The sequence below is a fragment of the Mangifera indica genome, chromosome 7, assembly GCF_011075055.1.
Source record: "Mangifera indica cultivar Alphonso chromosome 7, CATAS_Mindica_2.1, whole genome shotgun sequence".
Classification (NCBI taxonomy): domain Eukaryota; kingdom Viridiplantae; phylum Streptophyta; class Magnoliopsida; order Sapindales; family Anacardiaceae; genus Mangifera; species Mangifera indica.
This window is the reverse complement of record NC_058143.1, coordinates 12,426,858-12,442,633: the sequence shown is the minus strand read 5'-3', so window position 1 is coordinate 12,442,633 and position 15,776 is coordinate 12,426,858. Positions and strand designations below refer to the sequence as shown.

Sequence of the window (15,776 nt, the reverse complement as noted above, 5' to 3'; positions counted from 1 at the left end):
CGTCCCCGACCCGTCCCTGATTACGGGGATTTTTTTCATCCCCATCCCCGCCCCTTTCTCCGTTTTTATTGGGAAATCCCCTCCCCGTTAGGGTCGGGGAGGGTCGGAGCCCCTAAAATTGGGTCCAAATTGTCATCCCTACTTGTGATGTCCAATCAAGTATAAACAGTAAAATAATTTGAAAATAGATTTTGATTGGCTTGTTATGGAAAGGTCCAACTCTTTAGGTAAGATGAATATAGGCCACTATAGTCACTATCCACCTGGCAAATTGAAAACGGGGGCCACTTCACTTGGGTGCGGTTGCCAAAATCATAATTGGAGTGTTTTGTCAGATTTTGTTGCATTTCTTCCTTTTTAAACCTTTTTGTTCGATCAATAGCCACCTATTATTATTACTGACCTCCCAAAGGTTCTCAATATTTTTGGAAAATTTAGTTAAAAAAAAAAATATATGTATATTAATTTTTTATACATAATTTATATATATATAATATGTTATTATATGATTTAATGTTATTTTATTACATAATAATATAATTCAAAATCATCAAATTATATGATGATATATTATCTATATATATAAATTATGTATAAAAAATGAGAGTACATAACATGATCAAAAAAACCGTCAAATTTGACTATGTTTAAGACTAAAAGAGTAGTTTACAAGTTTAGGGTATTATAAAAAATTTGTAATTTAAGAAGTAAATTACAAACAAAAAATGAAGACATCGCTTGTAACAAAGACGTAGTTAGAATTGAATTTTAGAGGCATTGGGTTGAACGAAATGAATGGGGTTTGGTATTTAGATTATTGATTTTGAGTTTGGTAAAATTATTGGACTTGAAATATAATTTTTTGTACTTTAAAGACCAAGATGAAATGACTCATAAGTGAGTGGATAAAAGTGTAATTAAGAAATATTGACTTTATCTAAATTAGATAAAGATAAATTGAAAAATGGATAGATTACAAGTTGCATCACAGCTGTGCATGATCTATGCACATTTGGATGTTATTCTAGGTTTGTCTTATTTATTAATCTTATCACATATTTAAAAATATAAATAATCATGGATTCAATGGGTTATAATAAAGATATAAGAATTTTCAATATTAATGGATTTTTGAAAAAACACTTCTGTTCACACCCAATCCAAACACACTAATGACTGTTTACCATAGTCCTAATAGACTACAGAGTGTTTGTTAGTGGCCTTTCTCTTAACTCGTGTTTTATGTGGATATCGAGATGTCTTTTTGAACTTGAAACAGAAGCAATTGACGGAGTTACACCCACGTTAAAGATGAAGGAGCCGTCAAGGTTGGTATGATAATTTTCACACCATATGATTACTTAGACTGTTTTAATCATGTATGCATGATAATATTCGACGAACGGATCTTGCGTACGGATTTATGGCCAATATTGTATGATGATTGTTTGGCAATTAAAATTTTAGACGTTATTTTCGCTGCCTGTTGACATGTTTTCGCTCAAAAGCTTGTCACAAGAGGACACTTCTATAGTATAAGTTGTTTGTCCTTGGCAAGCTAAGCTCCAAACCTTGAGAGATACCTGTACATTGAGTTTTGGTCTCTTCATGACATGAACCTTTTGTTTGTTATTTCAAAATGTGGATAAGGATGAGAGTGTTTGACGTCTCCCTTGTCATTTTTTTACGAAGAGTCTTAGAAAGGAGGCTCTGCTAGGATTAATAGGGTATGGGCTGGGCTTGTTTCCAGGAGATATTGAAAAAGCGATATGTTAAAGATTGATGATGGCCCAATATTTTCGGCTAAGAGCCTTTCTTTTAGTGTAAAACTGTTATTAAGATTTTTCATTAGCAACTGATGTGCACAAATTTAAATCTTGTTTATCGGTAATTAGAATACGTTAAACAACTTTGCTATTTATTATAACGAGAATAATAAAAAGTCTGTATGGATTGGATATAATGAAGTTTTTAATATGGTTCGGTTTGTTGCTCAGGAGCCTATATCCATGATTATGTTATTGGCTATTCTGAGAAAGTGTTTTAACATAGTGTGAACGAAGTTTTACAAAGGACATGTCCTAAGAAGGATTCAATTTTGGAGAATTGTCTAAAGAGGATAACATACTTTCTTTGAGAGTCCTTTCACATAACTTAAGATAAACCTTAATAATCTGATCTTAAGTATTGAATGTTAGTTATTTGGAATTGAACATCTAATTTGTTATTTGTATTACATAGGTATTTTTCTTCTCCATATTCGCTGACATTTATGATTATATAAGTTTTATCTTAAAATATGTGAAGTGACTCTCAAAGAAATCAAATTGGAGCTAAACATTCGTTTTGCTATTTGCATTACATGGATCTTTTACTTCTCCCTACCCGTTGACACTAAAGATCAAATAAGTTTTATCCAAAGATATATGAGATGACTCTTATAGAAATCAGATTGGAGCTAGACATCTTATTTGATATGCGTTTTTTTCTTGTTTCTATTTGCTTTAACTAATCCTTTATATTTATAGTAAAAAAAAAAAAAAGTTACAATTTAAAAAAACGAATTTCTATTACATTATTTGAAGATAAGATAATGATTATGTCTTATTATATTAAAAAGTTATTGTTTTCTATCATGTGTGAGATACGGTTGAAATGCAAACTGATATGTTACTTCTTTTAGGCAAGAGACACCTATCCACACATTGAGTTATCGATAGCTATTCTTGTAACTAATCCCATCTTTTGGTGTCGTTTTATAAATTCAGTCGTCAAGGAGTTTTATCATATAACATTTTATATCCATATTATAATGTGTATTGTAAATAAAATTATATGAAAAAAGAGTCATCGATAAGGGTGTGCACATGGTAAACTTTTTCAAATCAAATCAAAAAAATACTTTAAAAAAATTTCAAAATAATCCAAACTAAAAAAATATAGTTTGCATTACAGCTTGAATTTATTAAAAATTATTCACTACTATATATATTATATTTAATAAATAATAGTTGAATTATAATTTTCTAAACAATAAAATAATTGTGAAATAAATAGACCATAAAGGTATAAAGAAAATAATAAGATAAGTATGAAAAACAAGTGATACATTTAATTACTTAAAAAAAAATTTGTCTAATATAATTGTATATATATGTATTTTTTTTTAAATAAAGGTTTACGGTTCGATTCAGCTTGGAATTCACTCCCAACTTAAACCATAAATTATTTTTCTAAAATTTGTCAACTCAAATCAGATCAAATCATATTATAATTTTCAAATGATTTGATTTGATTTTATGATTTGAATTAAATTACATAAACCCTTACTGAGAAAGTATCACTTTCTTGACTATTATTAATCATAATAATTAATAATAAAAGATAAATTATAAAAATAATCCTTGAATAACTTGAATCGAACACCTTTTAAGTGAACATCTATCATACCCAGTAATATCTTTGCAAACGATCTTACTAAACAGTAAAAAAAGGAATATCTGCATCATCATCTCACAGTAATGCAGAAGCATAAGGAGAAGAAATACATGTCAGCAAGAATTTATTCCATTTCTCTAGCTTAAGTGAAGACCAGTCATGCTCTAGCTAAACAGGGCTTCCTCTATACTTTCACAAAGAACAAAACATAATGCGCTACAGAAGTGCAAAACAACAGCAATTTTTAAGATCTTCTCCATTCTCTTTTCTACTATTTCATTCCTATTTCTTTACAGGCAAAAATACAGCTATCTTATGTATGATATTTGATCCAAATCTATAAAGCAAATATATTCCTATAGGTGATGAAAGGCCATAAATAATATAACTTGACACACATTGTATCATTTTGGACCACTTTAGGGCCGTTTGGTTGGAGTATTTTAAAGATTATCTTGATAATCTATCTTTTATTACTTATATTACCTTGTTTAGTTTACCAGTAATAAAATATTACAGTAATATTCTATTATCAATACTAACGTGACAAGTAATATATGTGGTAATCTGATTATCACTTTTATTTTAAGTATTAAAAGATTACCAAAGTAATTTTGATTTTATTATAATTATATTATATTTATTAACTTTTTAAGACAAAAATAAATTTACTTTTAATTAATATAACAAATAATATAAAAAAATATTTAAAAATAATTATATCAAAGAACATTTAAGTAAAATAATTTACTAATATTATTTTATTACCGTTAACCAAATACATTAATTATTTATACCGTTTATTTTTACTAAATTTAATCAAATGTAGTAATCTTCTCAGTAATCTATTTTCAAAGTAACCTCTCTATTTTGATAATAAAATATTATCGAAACCAAACGCTCTTTTAATGCTATAATAGAAAGACATACATTAACTTTAATTTGATGGACCTTAGGGGTTAGGTTGAGTGGTGAAAGTGAAAGACTCCCTTATAACAAGTGAGAGATCGGTTATTGTATTTCCAAGTCTATCGATCCAATAAATAGTGATGGAGCCTTTTAACTATTTGTTTAGGCAAACCAGGGTTAACATTTCCTACTTTAATTCTCAATAATCATTGCCCAATTCCCTTGGCCAAATTATATGATCCACCCAAGGTTTGATAAAAGGACAATTTCTACCCTTTAAGTTTGAAAATCATTTTCCACATATTTATTAAAGTTAATCGTTAGTTTTAACTTTTAACTGTCAAGAGATATTTTTATCATTTTATCCAAATATTATAATAGTAGTGTAGTTAACCATTATTTTGTCCCTAAGGTTTAAAATATTACAAATAACACTCATGCTAGACTTAATTGTGAACAATATTGTGGGGAAATTAATGTTATTTTTTAAAATTTGTTAGGGTAAATGGATGTCTTATTTCGAAAAGGCCAAAGGACAAAGGACAATTTTCCACTCAAGTTTTAACTTAATCTCAAAAGTATATCTACGTCAATTAAAAAACCCAAACACCTACTCATGAATTAATTTTTGTTAAAATTTTTAGTTATAGATAAGAGCAAAATCATTATTTTATCATTAAACCATAAAACCTTACATTTCACCCCCTAGATTTGAAGAACTAAATTTTTCATCCCCATTCTCAAAGTTTGAAAAGTTAATATTGCACCCATAGGGTTTGATTTCTTCCTTTCCATTCTCCTGCAATCGTTCTTCGGCCAACCTCCCATCTGTTGGGGCACCCTCTTGCATCCCAGATGATGATGCGATGACGAAGTTGCCACGACTTAGATGGATCATGGCTTTTTGTTCAAATTTGTCGCACGACAAGTCGTCATGCTTCGTCCAGATCCGTCATGTGACGGATCTTGACCAATAAAAATGTCTCTCAAACATCTTCGTCACTTTTTTGGTTGAATCAAAATGTCTCCAAAGTGTCTTTGTCTTGCTTCTAGCCGAATCGAGGGTTTAGGGTTTGTCATCGCGACATATCAGAATTGAAGCACTGTCTTCATATTGCCATGACAACTTCATCATTGCGTCGTTGTTTGAGATGTGAGAGGGTGTGTCGGTAGATGGGAGGTTGGTCGCAGAATTGGGGGCCCTAGGGGTGAAATGTTAATGTTCAAACTTTGAAAATAAAGTAAAATGTTAGTTTTTCAAATCTAGAGGGTGAAATGTTAGGGTTTTAGAGTTAGTAATAAAATAATGATTTTACCCTTACCTATAATAAAATAGTCCTTTCCCCTTTTGAAAATTATCATATTCGCCCCTATATATTTATATATCTAATTTGTTGGATTTTATTTGGTTTTATGACGGTGTAAATGTCATTTTTTAACCTACCAAAAAATATATTAAAATTTTAAAAATTTCAAAAACATCCTAACAATCTCATTAACACATCTACCTATACTTGTATTAGAAAAAAATTTTATTAATATAAATTAGGGATATAAAACTATTTAATAAAATTTTGAAGGCATTTTTTGTTTTTTCAACAATTTTGTAAAAAAAAAATTGACACGCTTTTTCTACAAACTTAATGAATGGGTGAAAACTAGACATTTTATCAAACCTTGGGTAGAACATTCATTTGCCCAAATCCCTAATTGCCACTTGTATGAAGTCTTGCCTTGCCCTCGATACAGAAACTGCGTAATGTGTCAAAATTTATCCTATAAACAAAACGCCGGCCCGCCAAATAAAAAACAACGACTAAAAGAAATATCTTGATTTTCATCTTCACCTTCACCAAAAACAAAATAAAGCCATGGCGTCATGCAGCCGAGTTCTATCATTTCCGCCACATCCTTCTTCTTCGAAGGTAGGCAAAAACCCTTCTTTTTCGACCCATTATATTTGTTCATGTTCTTGTACTCCAGCTTCTACAGTTACTACTAGTAATACAAGTGAACAAGAAGCAAATGATATTAATGGTAGCAGTAAAGCACAGAAATTTAGTTATAGTAGATCTTTACCTTCAATCAGGTGGCCCCACCTTAAGCTTAGTGAACTATACCCTCCAGCCCGCTTCACCCATGCCACCCCCCAGGTGGGTTTTTCTCCTGACTCTGAGAAGGAGTCCCACGGTGGAGATTTTGGTGAAGTGATGGAGGTGAATGATGAAAGGATTGAAACTTTAGGGAGAGTTAGTAAGACTAGGGTTAAGAAAATGAGGAAATTGGTTTTGAAGAGAGATAAAGATTGGAGATGGAGGGTCAAGTTTTTGACGAACAGGATTTTGGGGTTGAGAGATGATCAGTTTGTGGCTGATGTATTGGATAAGCCGCTGGTGCAGATGACAACTACTGATTATTGTTTTGTGGTGAAATGGGTTGGGGAGAAGAGTTGGCAGCGTGCATTGGAGGTTTATGAATGGCTTAATTTACGGCATTGGTATTCACCTAATGCCAGGATGCTTGCTACTATACTGGCAATTTTAGGGAAGGCTAATCAGGAGAGTTTAGCTGTGGAGATATTCTCACGAACTGAGCCTGCGGTTGAGAATACTGTTCAAGTGTATAATGCTATGATGGGTGTGTACGCACGGAATGGTAGGTTTAATAAGGTGCAAGAACTGCTTGATTTGATGCGCAAGAGAGGTTGTGAGCCAGACCTTGTGAGTTTGAATACTTTGATAAATGCACGGTTGAAAGCAGGTTCTATAGTGCCTAATCTGGGGATTGATCTTTTGAGTGAAGTGAGGAAGTCAGGTCTTAGACCAGATATAATCACTTATAATACTCTTATTAGTGCTTGTTCACGTGAATTAAATGTGGAGGCGGCTATGAAGGTTTACAATGATTTGGAGGCAAGTAACTGTCAACCTGATTTATGGACTTTTAATGCGATGATTTCAGTTTATGGGAGAGGTGGATTATCTGGTAAAGCAGAGGAGCTCTATAAGGAAATGGAATCCATGGGGATTTCCCCGGATGCTGTGACATATAATTCTTTATTGTATGCTTTTGCAAGAGAAGGAAATGTGGAGAAAGTGAAGATGATATCTGAAGAAATGGTGAATATGGGGTTTGGAAAAGATGAGATGACATATAATACAATTATCCACATGTACGGGAAGCGGGGCCAAAATGAAATTGCATTGCAGCTTTACAGGGACATGAAATTGTCCGGCCGATTTCCTGATGTTGTCACTTACACTGTATTGATTGATTCACTTGGCAAAGCAAATAAGATTTCAGAGGCAGCTAATCTGATGTCAGAGATGTTGGACTCTGGAGTTAAACCCACTTTACGGACTTATAGTGCTTTGATTTGTGGGTATGCTAAGGCAGGGAAGTGTCAGGAAGCTGAAGAGACATATGGTTGCATGCTTAGATCTGGGATTAGACCTGATCTTCTAGCATATTCAGTCATGTTGGATACCTTTTTGAGGTTTAATGAGGCAAAGAAGGCCATGGTGTTGTATCAGGATATGATTCATGATGGTTTCACTCCTGATCATGATCTTTACAAAATCTTGCTTCGAGTTCTTCGGAGAGAAAGCAAAGCGGAAGATATTGAAAAGGTGATTGTAGATATGAAAGAACAATGTGGTATGAACCCACAAACTATTTCATCCATTCTTGTCAAGGCTAAATGCTATGACCATGCTGCTGAGATGCTGAAATTTGCCATCTGTCAAGGGTGTGACCTTGATCATGAAATTTTGTCATCTATTCTGAGTTCATATAGTATGTCTGGCAGGCACTTAGAAGCTTGTGAATTACTTGAATTCTTGAGAGAACGTGCCTCAGAATCCATTCCTTTTGTAACTGAATCTCTGATCAGCATGCTTTGCAAGTCTCAGCGGTTGGATGCTGCTTTGGAAGAGTACTGTAACACTTGGGTATCTGGTTTGTTTAGTAAGAGTAAGACAATGTATGAGTCCTTGATTTGTTGCTGCACTGAAAATGAACACTTTGCTGAAGCTTCTCAGGTTTTTTCTGACATGAGATTTTATAGTGTTGAATCCTCTGAATGTCTCTACCGAAGTATGGTACTTGTTTACTGTAAGATGGGCTTCCCAGAGACAGCACATTCTATCATTGATCATGCAGAAAAGAAAAGCATTCTTTTTGATGATTTTTCCATTTTTGTTGATATAATTGAGGCATATGGGAGCTTGAAGCTATGGCAAAAAGCAGAAAGCTTGGTGGGGAGTCTCAGACAAAGATATGAAACTATTGATAGAAAGGTCTGGAATGCTTTGATACAAGCTTATGCTGCAAGTGGCTGCTATGAGCGAGCTCGGGCTGTTTTTAACACAATGATGAGAGATGGTCCTTCTCCAACTGTAGAATCAGTGAACGGTCTCTTGCAAGCGTTGATTGTTGATGGCAGATTGAATGAGCTTAATGTGGTGATCCAGGAGTTGCAAGATATGGATTTTAAGATAAGCAAAAGTTCCATCCTTTTGATGCTGGAAGCATTTGCACGAGTGGGAAACATATTTGAGGTGAAGAAACTGTACCATGGAATGAAGGCTGCTGGTTATTTTCCTACCATGCATCTTTACAGGGTCATGATTGGGTTGTTGTGCAAGGGGAAAAAGGTTGGAGATGTTGAAGCCATGATTTTTGAGATGAAAGAAGCAGGATTTAAACCTGATCTTTCAATATGGAATTCTCTGCTCAAGTTGTACACAGGAATTGAGGATTTTAAAAGTGCGATTCATGTTTACCAACAGATTCAAGAAGCTGGACTCCAACCAGATGAGGAAACTTTCAATACTTTAATTATAATGTACTGCAGAGATTGTAGACCAGAAGAGGGATTATCACTGATGCATGAAATGAGAAAGCAGGGTTTAGAGCCTAAATTGGACACCTACAAGAGCCTGATTTCAGCATTCGGTAAGCAACAGCTGCTGGAACAAGCTGAGGAACTTTTCAACGAGTTGAGATCCCAGGGGTGTAAACTAGATCGCTCCTTTTATCACACAATGATGAAAATATTTAGAAATTCTGGAGATCATTCCAAATCAGAAGAGCTATTAACCATGATGAAAGAGGCTGGGGTGGAACCAACAACTGCAACAATGCACTTGCTTATGATTTCCTATGGAAGTTCTAGACAACCCCAAGAAGCCGAAAAGGTTTTGATTAACTTGAAAGAAGCTAGTTTGAATCTCAGCACTCTACAATATAGTTCAGTGATTGATGCTTATTTTAAAAATGGAGATTATAATGTTGGAATTCAAAAGCTCATGGAGATGAGGAAAGAGGGTATTGAGCCAGACCACAGAATATGGACATGCTTCATCAGGGCTGCAAGTTTGTCTCTTCGCTCAAGTGAAGCCATTATCCTCTTAAATGCACTCCAAGATGCTGGTTTTGATCTTCCATTGAGGTACTTCTTAGTTACTGTCACAGTGAGGTCATCATCTGCATGATAGATGCCACCTGGTTTTCTTTTTATCCCCTCCTCTCATTATGTCTTTTATTGAACCCTTTCTTTTGTATTTTGGTTTGTAGGCTTCTGACAGAAAAATCTGAGTCACTAATTGCAGAAGTAGACCGTTGTCTAGAGACACTACAACCTGTGGAAGACTATGCAGCCTTGAACTTTGTCAATGCTTTGGTGGACCTGTTGTGGGCATTTGAATTCCGAGCTTCTGCTTCATGGGTTTTCCAATTGGCAATCAAGAAGAGCATATATCACCATGATGTCTTCAGGTAGGTTCCAGCTGATTCATTTTTTAAGTTATTTGAATTGTTTGGCTATTGAGGTTAAAAATTGGCTTTAAAAAAATATAAAGATTAAAGCATGGTTTGTGCCAAGAAATGTTAAGGGTGGTTTGTTAGTAATTAATGGACTGTAAAGAAGCTGGAAAAGTTCAAAACTTGGTTTGTTTCTAGAAATGTTAAGTAGTTTGGAACTAACGACATGGTGTGATAGCACCAGCTGACAGATTCAAACATGTTTGTATACTTTTAGTTCCCTGAGGGCTGTTTTGCTTTTGTTCACGTGGGCACCTGTCCCCTTTTGTGTTTCTTCTTCTTCCGCCGCATTACGAATTATTTCATTTACCTATCAGAGAAAGAAAAAAAAAAAAAGGGAAGGACAAAAACAAAAAAATTTGAAGATTGTGTCTAAACTTACTGCAGCCTTGAAAGTGGTCATGTTCCTTGCTTGAAGCTGAGCTCAGAAATAGTGAACAAAAAGAAAATGGTTATTTTTTCTTTTGATTCTTTTAACATTAAATTATCAGAGAGTGAGACAGAGAGGTCTTCAGTAAACTTATTGACCTTGCACATAGTGCAGACCAGCTGCAACTGTTGGATAAATGCAGAAAATCTAAACATATAGTTTTTTGCTTCTAGGTTCCTCAGTTTACTGATACCTTAAAAATTTATTGTTGTTTTTACCTTGAATTCTTTGTGTTACAGGGTAGCTGACAAGGATTGGGGGGCTGATTTTAGAAAGTTGTCAGGTGGTTCAGCTCTTGTTGGTCTCACTTTATGGCTTGATCATATGCAGGCAAGTTGTCTTTCTTAACTTTCTCTGTGATTACTTCTGTATGAATGTCACATAAAAATTCAAAAATTTCAATAAAATTAAAAAATTATTGTTGTTATTACTATCAACATGCTGTTGTCCCACTACTTAGACATCTCCAACAAGATAAAAGTTGGTTCCCATTCATAGGATTTATGAAACTGGAGTAGTTCTTGAACTTCAAGAAACTTGTTTTAGCTGATATTATATTGTTCAAAGTAATGGCTTCTAATTCTCCCATTTATCGAAAATCTGCAGCTACCAAGTTGCAACAAAGTTCACACCTTCGACAGTCTTATCTTGCATAGTATTGGGAACTTCTGAATTTTGGCTTCAAATTCATTCTTCGTAGATGACAAATTTAAATATCTAGATGGATAGAAATTAATTTCTCTCACCGTTTAGTAATTAAAGGCAGCATGAGGACTGGTTGAGAGTTGAGACTGCTCATCTCTAGATGGTGCTATGAAATAATTATTATCACCCATCAATTTTACATCAATACCATGAAGAAAGTTTTGAATTTCTGCAGACTTGAGTTGGGGAATTACTTTTGAAAGAAATGGATAAAAGTTGGTGAGATTAAGTGAAATCAAATATATGTATGTTTGTGTCTGTGTGTGAGATGAGTATTCAGATTCACAATTGGCTCCTTAATGCTTTAGTTCAATTGTAGATGTCTGCTCTATAAGTACTTAGTGTCTTTATCATTTCACCTAGGCTCTCTAATTACTTTTATGTGTCTTCACTCATGTTTTGACCTTCTTTTACAGGATGCATCTTTGCGGGGCTACCCGGAGTCTCCAAAATCAGTTGTTCTGATTACAGGCACAGCAGAATATAACATGGTTTCACTCAACAGTACATTAAAGGTTTACCTTTGGGAAATGGGATCCCCTTTTCTTCCTTGTAAAACAAGGAGTGGACTCCTTGTAGCAAAAGCCAACTCTCTCAGAATGTGGTTAAAGGACTCCCCATTTTGCTTAGACCTTGAGTTGAAAGATGCTCCATCTCTCCCTGAATCAAACTCAGTGCAACTGATGGAAGGATGTTTCATAAGATGTGGCCTTGCACCTGCTTTCAAGGACATATCTGAGAGACTTGGGATAGTGAGACCGAAGAAATTTGCAAGGTTAGCCTTGTTACCAGATGACAAAAGGGACAGGGCTATTCAAACCGATATTGAAGGGCGTCTAGAAAAGTTGGAGAAGATGAAGAACAAAGTTCAAGTCAGAAGGAAAAAGAAAATAATCTTATAATGAAATTTTTTTTGAAGAGGCTTTACATCAAAGCAAGGAGAGGCTAGATGAAATATGTGTAAACTAATTGATCTTTAACTTGTGCCTGCTGCCTCCTGCATTGCTGTTGATTTGCTTATGTTAGAGCCCATGTCTACATTTCCCGTAAGATGAAGAAGAATCAATAAAGGAAGGAGCTGCAAGGCACAAGTAGCAAATTAATGAAGATGACTGGTATCATGCCAACAGCAAAAGAGGAGACAGACACACGGCAGACTGAAGATACGCAAATAAGAAGGCTGGACCACAAGGAGACTCATGGGCAGATGTGGCAAACTGAGATTGGAATAACAATATGTAGGGGAGAGCTTGATACGACTGAAAAAGGAGGCTAGGAAACATCATGCAGAAAATTAGAAAACAGTTAAGGGAAGGGAGAGAATCAGCCTCATGAATGCTGGATGTTTGGGAAGGGATGTGGGTACTCTCCTATTAGGAAGATGAATGATTTTGTTCGACATTCTGTAATGAAATTGTACTGAAAGTTCAGAAATCAATACAGAAGTAGTGAATCTTTTGCCTATTGTGTTTCTTGTAGCAATTATTCGTGTGTGGACTGTAGTGTTTTTGGCTGTGAACTGAGTGCAGGAGGAGAAGAACCAGAGAACAGAAGGAAGCTGCCCAGGTGCCTATCAGCTTATCAGTGCAACAAGACCATATGCATCTGTTCTCTGTAATGAAGTGGCAGATGACTTTCCTTTCTCTTCATCCGACATAGTTTTGGCATAACTGCATGACAGTGACTCATTTACTGCCACTCATCCAAGATTTACTCAAAAACTATTGTAAGTTGATTTTCTTTTCACTTTACATTTGCAATTATATTTTTAAGCATCACTATTTGTTCGGGGGCATATTACTCTACTTTCTAGGAAGCATGAAAAATAATTAAATAATATTCGTTCTTCTTTTTCAGAGCAGAAATGATCATTGTCGGAATGAAAAACAATTTTGGGCCTGAGCAGAACATCAAATGATTTCTATTACCATATCTTCTGTCATATTATGGAAGAAAAAAGACAAAGAAGAATGATGTAAATGCTACGGTTATTCTTTTGTAGATCTTATTTCTGCAAACATCAACAAGCGGAATAGCTTCTTAAGTGCTGCAAATTTTTTTCTGTGGAGTTCATATTGTTTGGGTTCCAGCTTTCATTCTTTCTTGGCTGCATGGGTATTTCCATGAGAGGTACACTTTCCCTATCTAGCTGACTTAAACTGATGCCTTCTGAACTTTGTCAGCGTTTCCGACAATATAGTTGTAAACACTGGAAAGATAGGCCTGAACTGAAGCATAGTTTTATGTCAAGGAACATATTATTGTAGGAAACTAGAATCTTAAAGGGAATTAATTCTGATAATGTCTTCTTTCAAGTTGTACATAGCACATTGGGAGTTTTATGTTACATATCATATCACACATATCTGCTTTAATTTATTTTAATTCAATCTAGTTTTTAACCCTAGAAAGATAGGATTGTCTTACTTATAGATGTGTGATGATTGACTCTGAGTTTCAGAAACAAACCTACTCTGGTTGAAAACTAAAAAACAGTTGTTAAACTTACAATTATCATAGTTTCATCTGAACAATAATAAAGGTTTTATGATCTTACTTTAGAGGGATTGACCATCTTACTAACTGACTTTTGGAAAGGAATTAGAAGTACAAATCGGGCTACTAACATGGTACTCTTGATTTGTTTCCGATAATGAAGTCATTGGTTCAAATCCAGGAGGATGTACTGAGTCCCACTATTTGATGTGGGTAAGAGATAAACCCACAATATCTTGACCCCCACTAATCATCAAACCCCACAATTTTACTAGACCGATAATAAGTTTTTTCCCATATATAGATTCCTAGAAAAAGAAAAATTTTATGGTTTTAAAAAATTTTGAACACTTTTTATTGATTTATAACCGGCCACCTGGCTCGGCAACTGCTAGCATCAGTAGGATTGGAATTATTATAAGTATTATTAAAATAAATTTATCAATTGAAGGAGTTCATTTAGTTGTTAATCCTTCACCATACCCTTCAATGTTGTCTGATCTTGCAGGGTCTTTTCTCCTTTTTGAGGAGATTACAGGAAGGTGAAATACATGACATATCTGGTAAGTAGGACTTGGGAGGGATCAAAAGTGGTATTTGGAGTATTAGACAATGATTGATCACAACGCAAATTTAGTACGATCAAATGCAGTAAGAGACTTTGGTCATATTAAATCAACTGTTGATCGATCCTTGTCTCATCTCAATCACATTCATTTTCTCTCTTTAATTAGCGATACATATATATGATCAAATTTTGTTCATAATGACTGCAAATAATCGATGATTTTCTCTATAAGCACTCCCCCCTAAACATGTTATATTGTTTGGACAAAGAAGTTTTAGCAGGTAATGCTTTTGAGCATTGCAGTAGATTAAATGAACAACAAAGCCATCAACATTGGTAACTTTGTAAGATGTGGTATTGATAGGACAATGAAGGTAGTTATGTAGGGAGAAGGAAGCCATGTGTTTTTTGTATATGAACATGCAAGAGCAGAATGTGATGATCCAAGTAGTTAAAAAAATAAAAAATAAAAACGGTGAATCACATTTTAGCTATAAAAATTAGGTGTAGAAAATTTTGCAGCTTTGCTTTATTTTTGCGCGCAATCTACTTGCTTCCTAAGACATTTCTGGCCATGGGAATAGGGCTCATCCCCCTTAAAAGTTTAAGTTAATTTTCTTCTTCAATATGAATATGCCTCTTCCACTTCGTTGAGCCTAAAATTATCAGAGTACATACACAAGTGCTGTTGATTAAGCTTTACCAAATTTATTTAGTAATTAAATTGATATTTGAGAAGAATTTATAAATATATTATATGATATTCCAAAAGCAGAGATTGGAACATGGGCGAACAGAGGAGAACAAATGGATTCATCCATGTCTTACTTTCAAGGCTTTGGTATGGTTTGTCCTTCTGGTTATATTTTTTGTACCATTAGACAAAGAGTCTGCATTAATGAAGCTCACTCCAACTTCAAGCAGCAAATTAAATTTCAAAAGAAACAAATCAACGAGGGATTAAACTTGATCATTTCATTTTGCTGGAAAAAAAAATTAAGAGGATAGCAAGCTCATTTTTTTCTCTTCCCATCTATTTAAGAAAGTGAAAAGCATTGTAATTTTAATATGATAATTGGGCGTAATTGCATAAAAAAATGATCCAGACAATGTAAAGGAATTTTGATTTGTTTTTGCATGTGTTGATGAGATTTTTTCATCATCAACTAATATACGTAATTTGAAGTCCCGCATAAGATATGTTACGGTAAAGGTGTTGAAGATCTATTGTTGAATCATACTATCCACTACAAAGTGGGATATCATGAATATAAAGAAAAAGGTGTAATACAAATTTTTTTTATTAATTAATATTATAATTTATAAGTGTTATTCAAAGAAAACTGTGACTTCAAACAAGGATTTTTAGAAAGAAAAAAGTGACTTTTTTTCTCTGTGCATCCGAAA

General features: G+C 34.1%; 1 protein-coding gene across 1 annotated transcript; it reads left to right on the top strand.

Annotated features, from left to right (window-relative positions):
- The first annotated feature begins 6,115 nt into the window (after positions 1 to 6,115).
- On the top strand, positions 6,116 to 12,769 carry LOC123221142 (pentatricopeptide repeat-containing protein At3g18110, chloroplastic-like). The gene is made up of 4 exons (XM_044643863.1): positions 6,116 to 9,799; positions 9,925 to 10,125; positions 10,840 to 10,930; positions 11,722 to 12,769. The coding sequence occupies exons 1-4, from the start codon at positions 6,219 to 6,221 to the stop codon at positions 12,205 to 12,207; spliced, it is 4,359 nt and encodes a 1,452-aa protein (XP_044499798.1). The 5' UTR covers positions 6,116 to 6,218; the 3' UTR covers positions 12,208 to 12,769.
- Positions 12,770 to 15,776: the final 3,007 nt, after the last annotated feature.

Excerpts from the sequence above, each read along its gene's own strand:
- LOC123221142 (XM_044643863.1), top strand. The coding sequence starts at position 6,219 with ATGGCGTCATGCAGCCGAGTTCTATCATTTCCGCCACATCCTTCTTCT. Across the intron at positions 9,800-9,924 it reads GGTTTTGATCTTCCATTGAG|GCTTCTGACAGAAAAATCTG; the intron begins GTACTTCTTAGT and ends TTTGGTTTGTAG. Across the intron at positions 10,126-10,839 it reads TATCACCATGATGTCTTCAG|GGTAGCTGACAAGGATTGGG; the intron begins GTAGGTTCCAGC and ends TTTGTGTTACAG.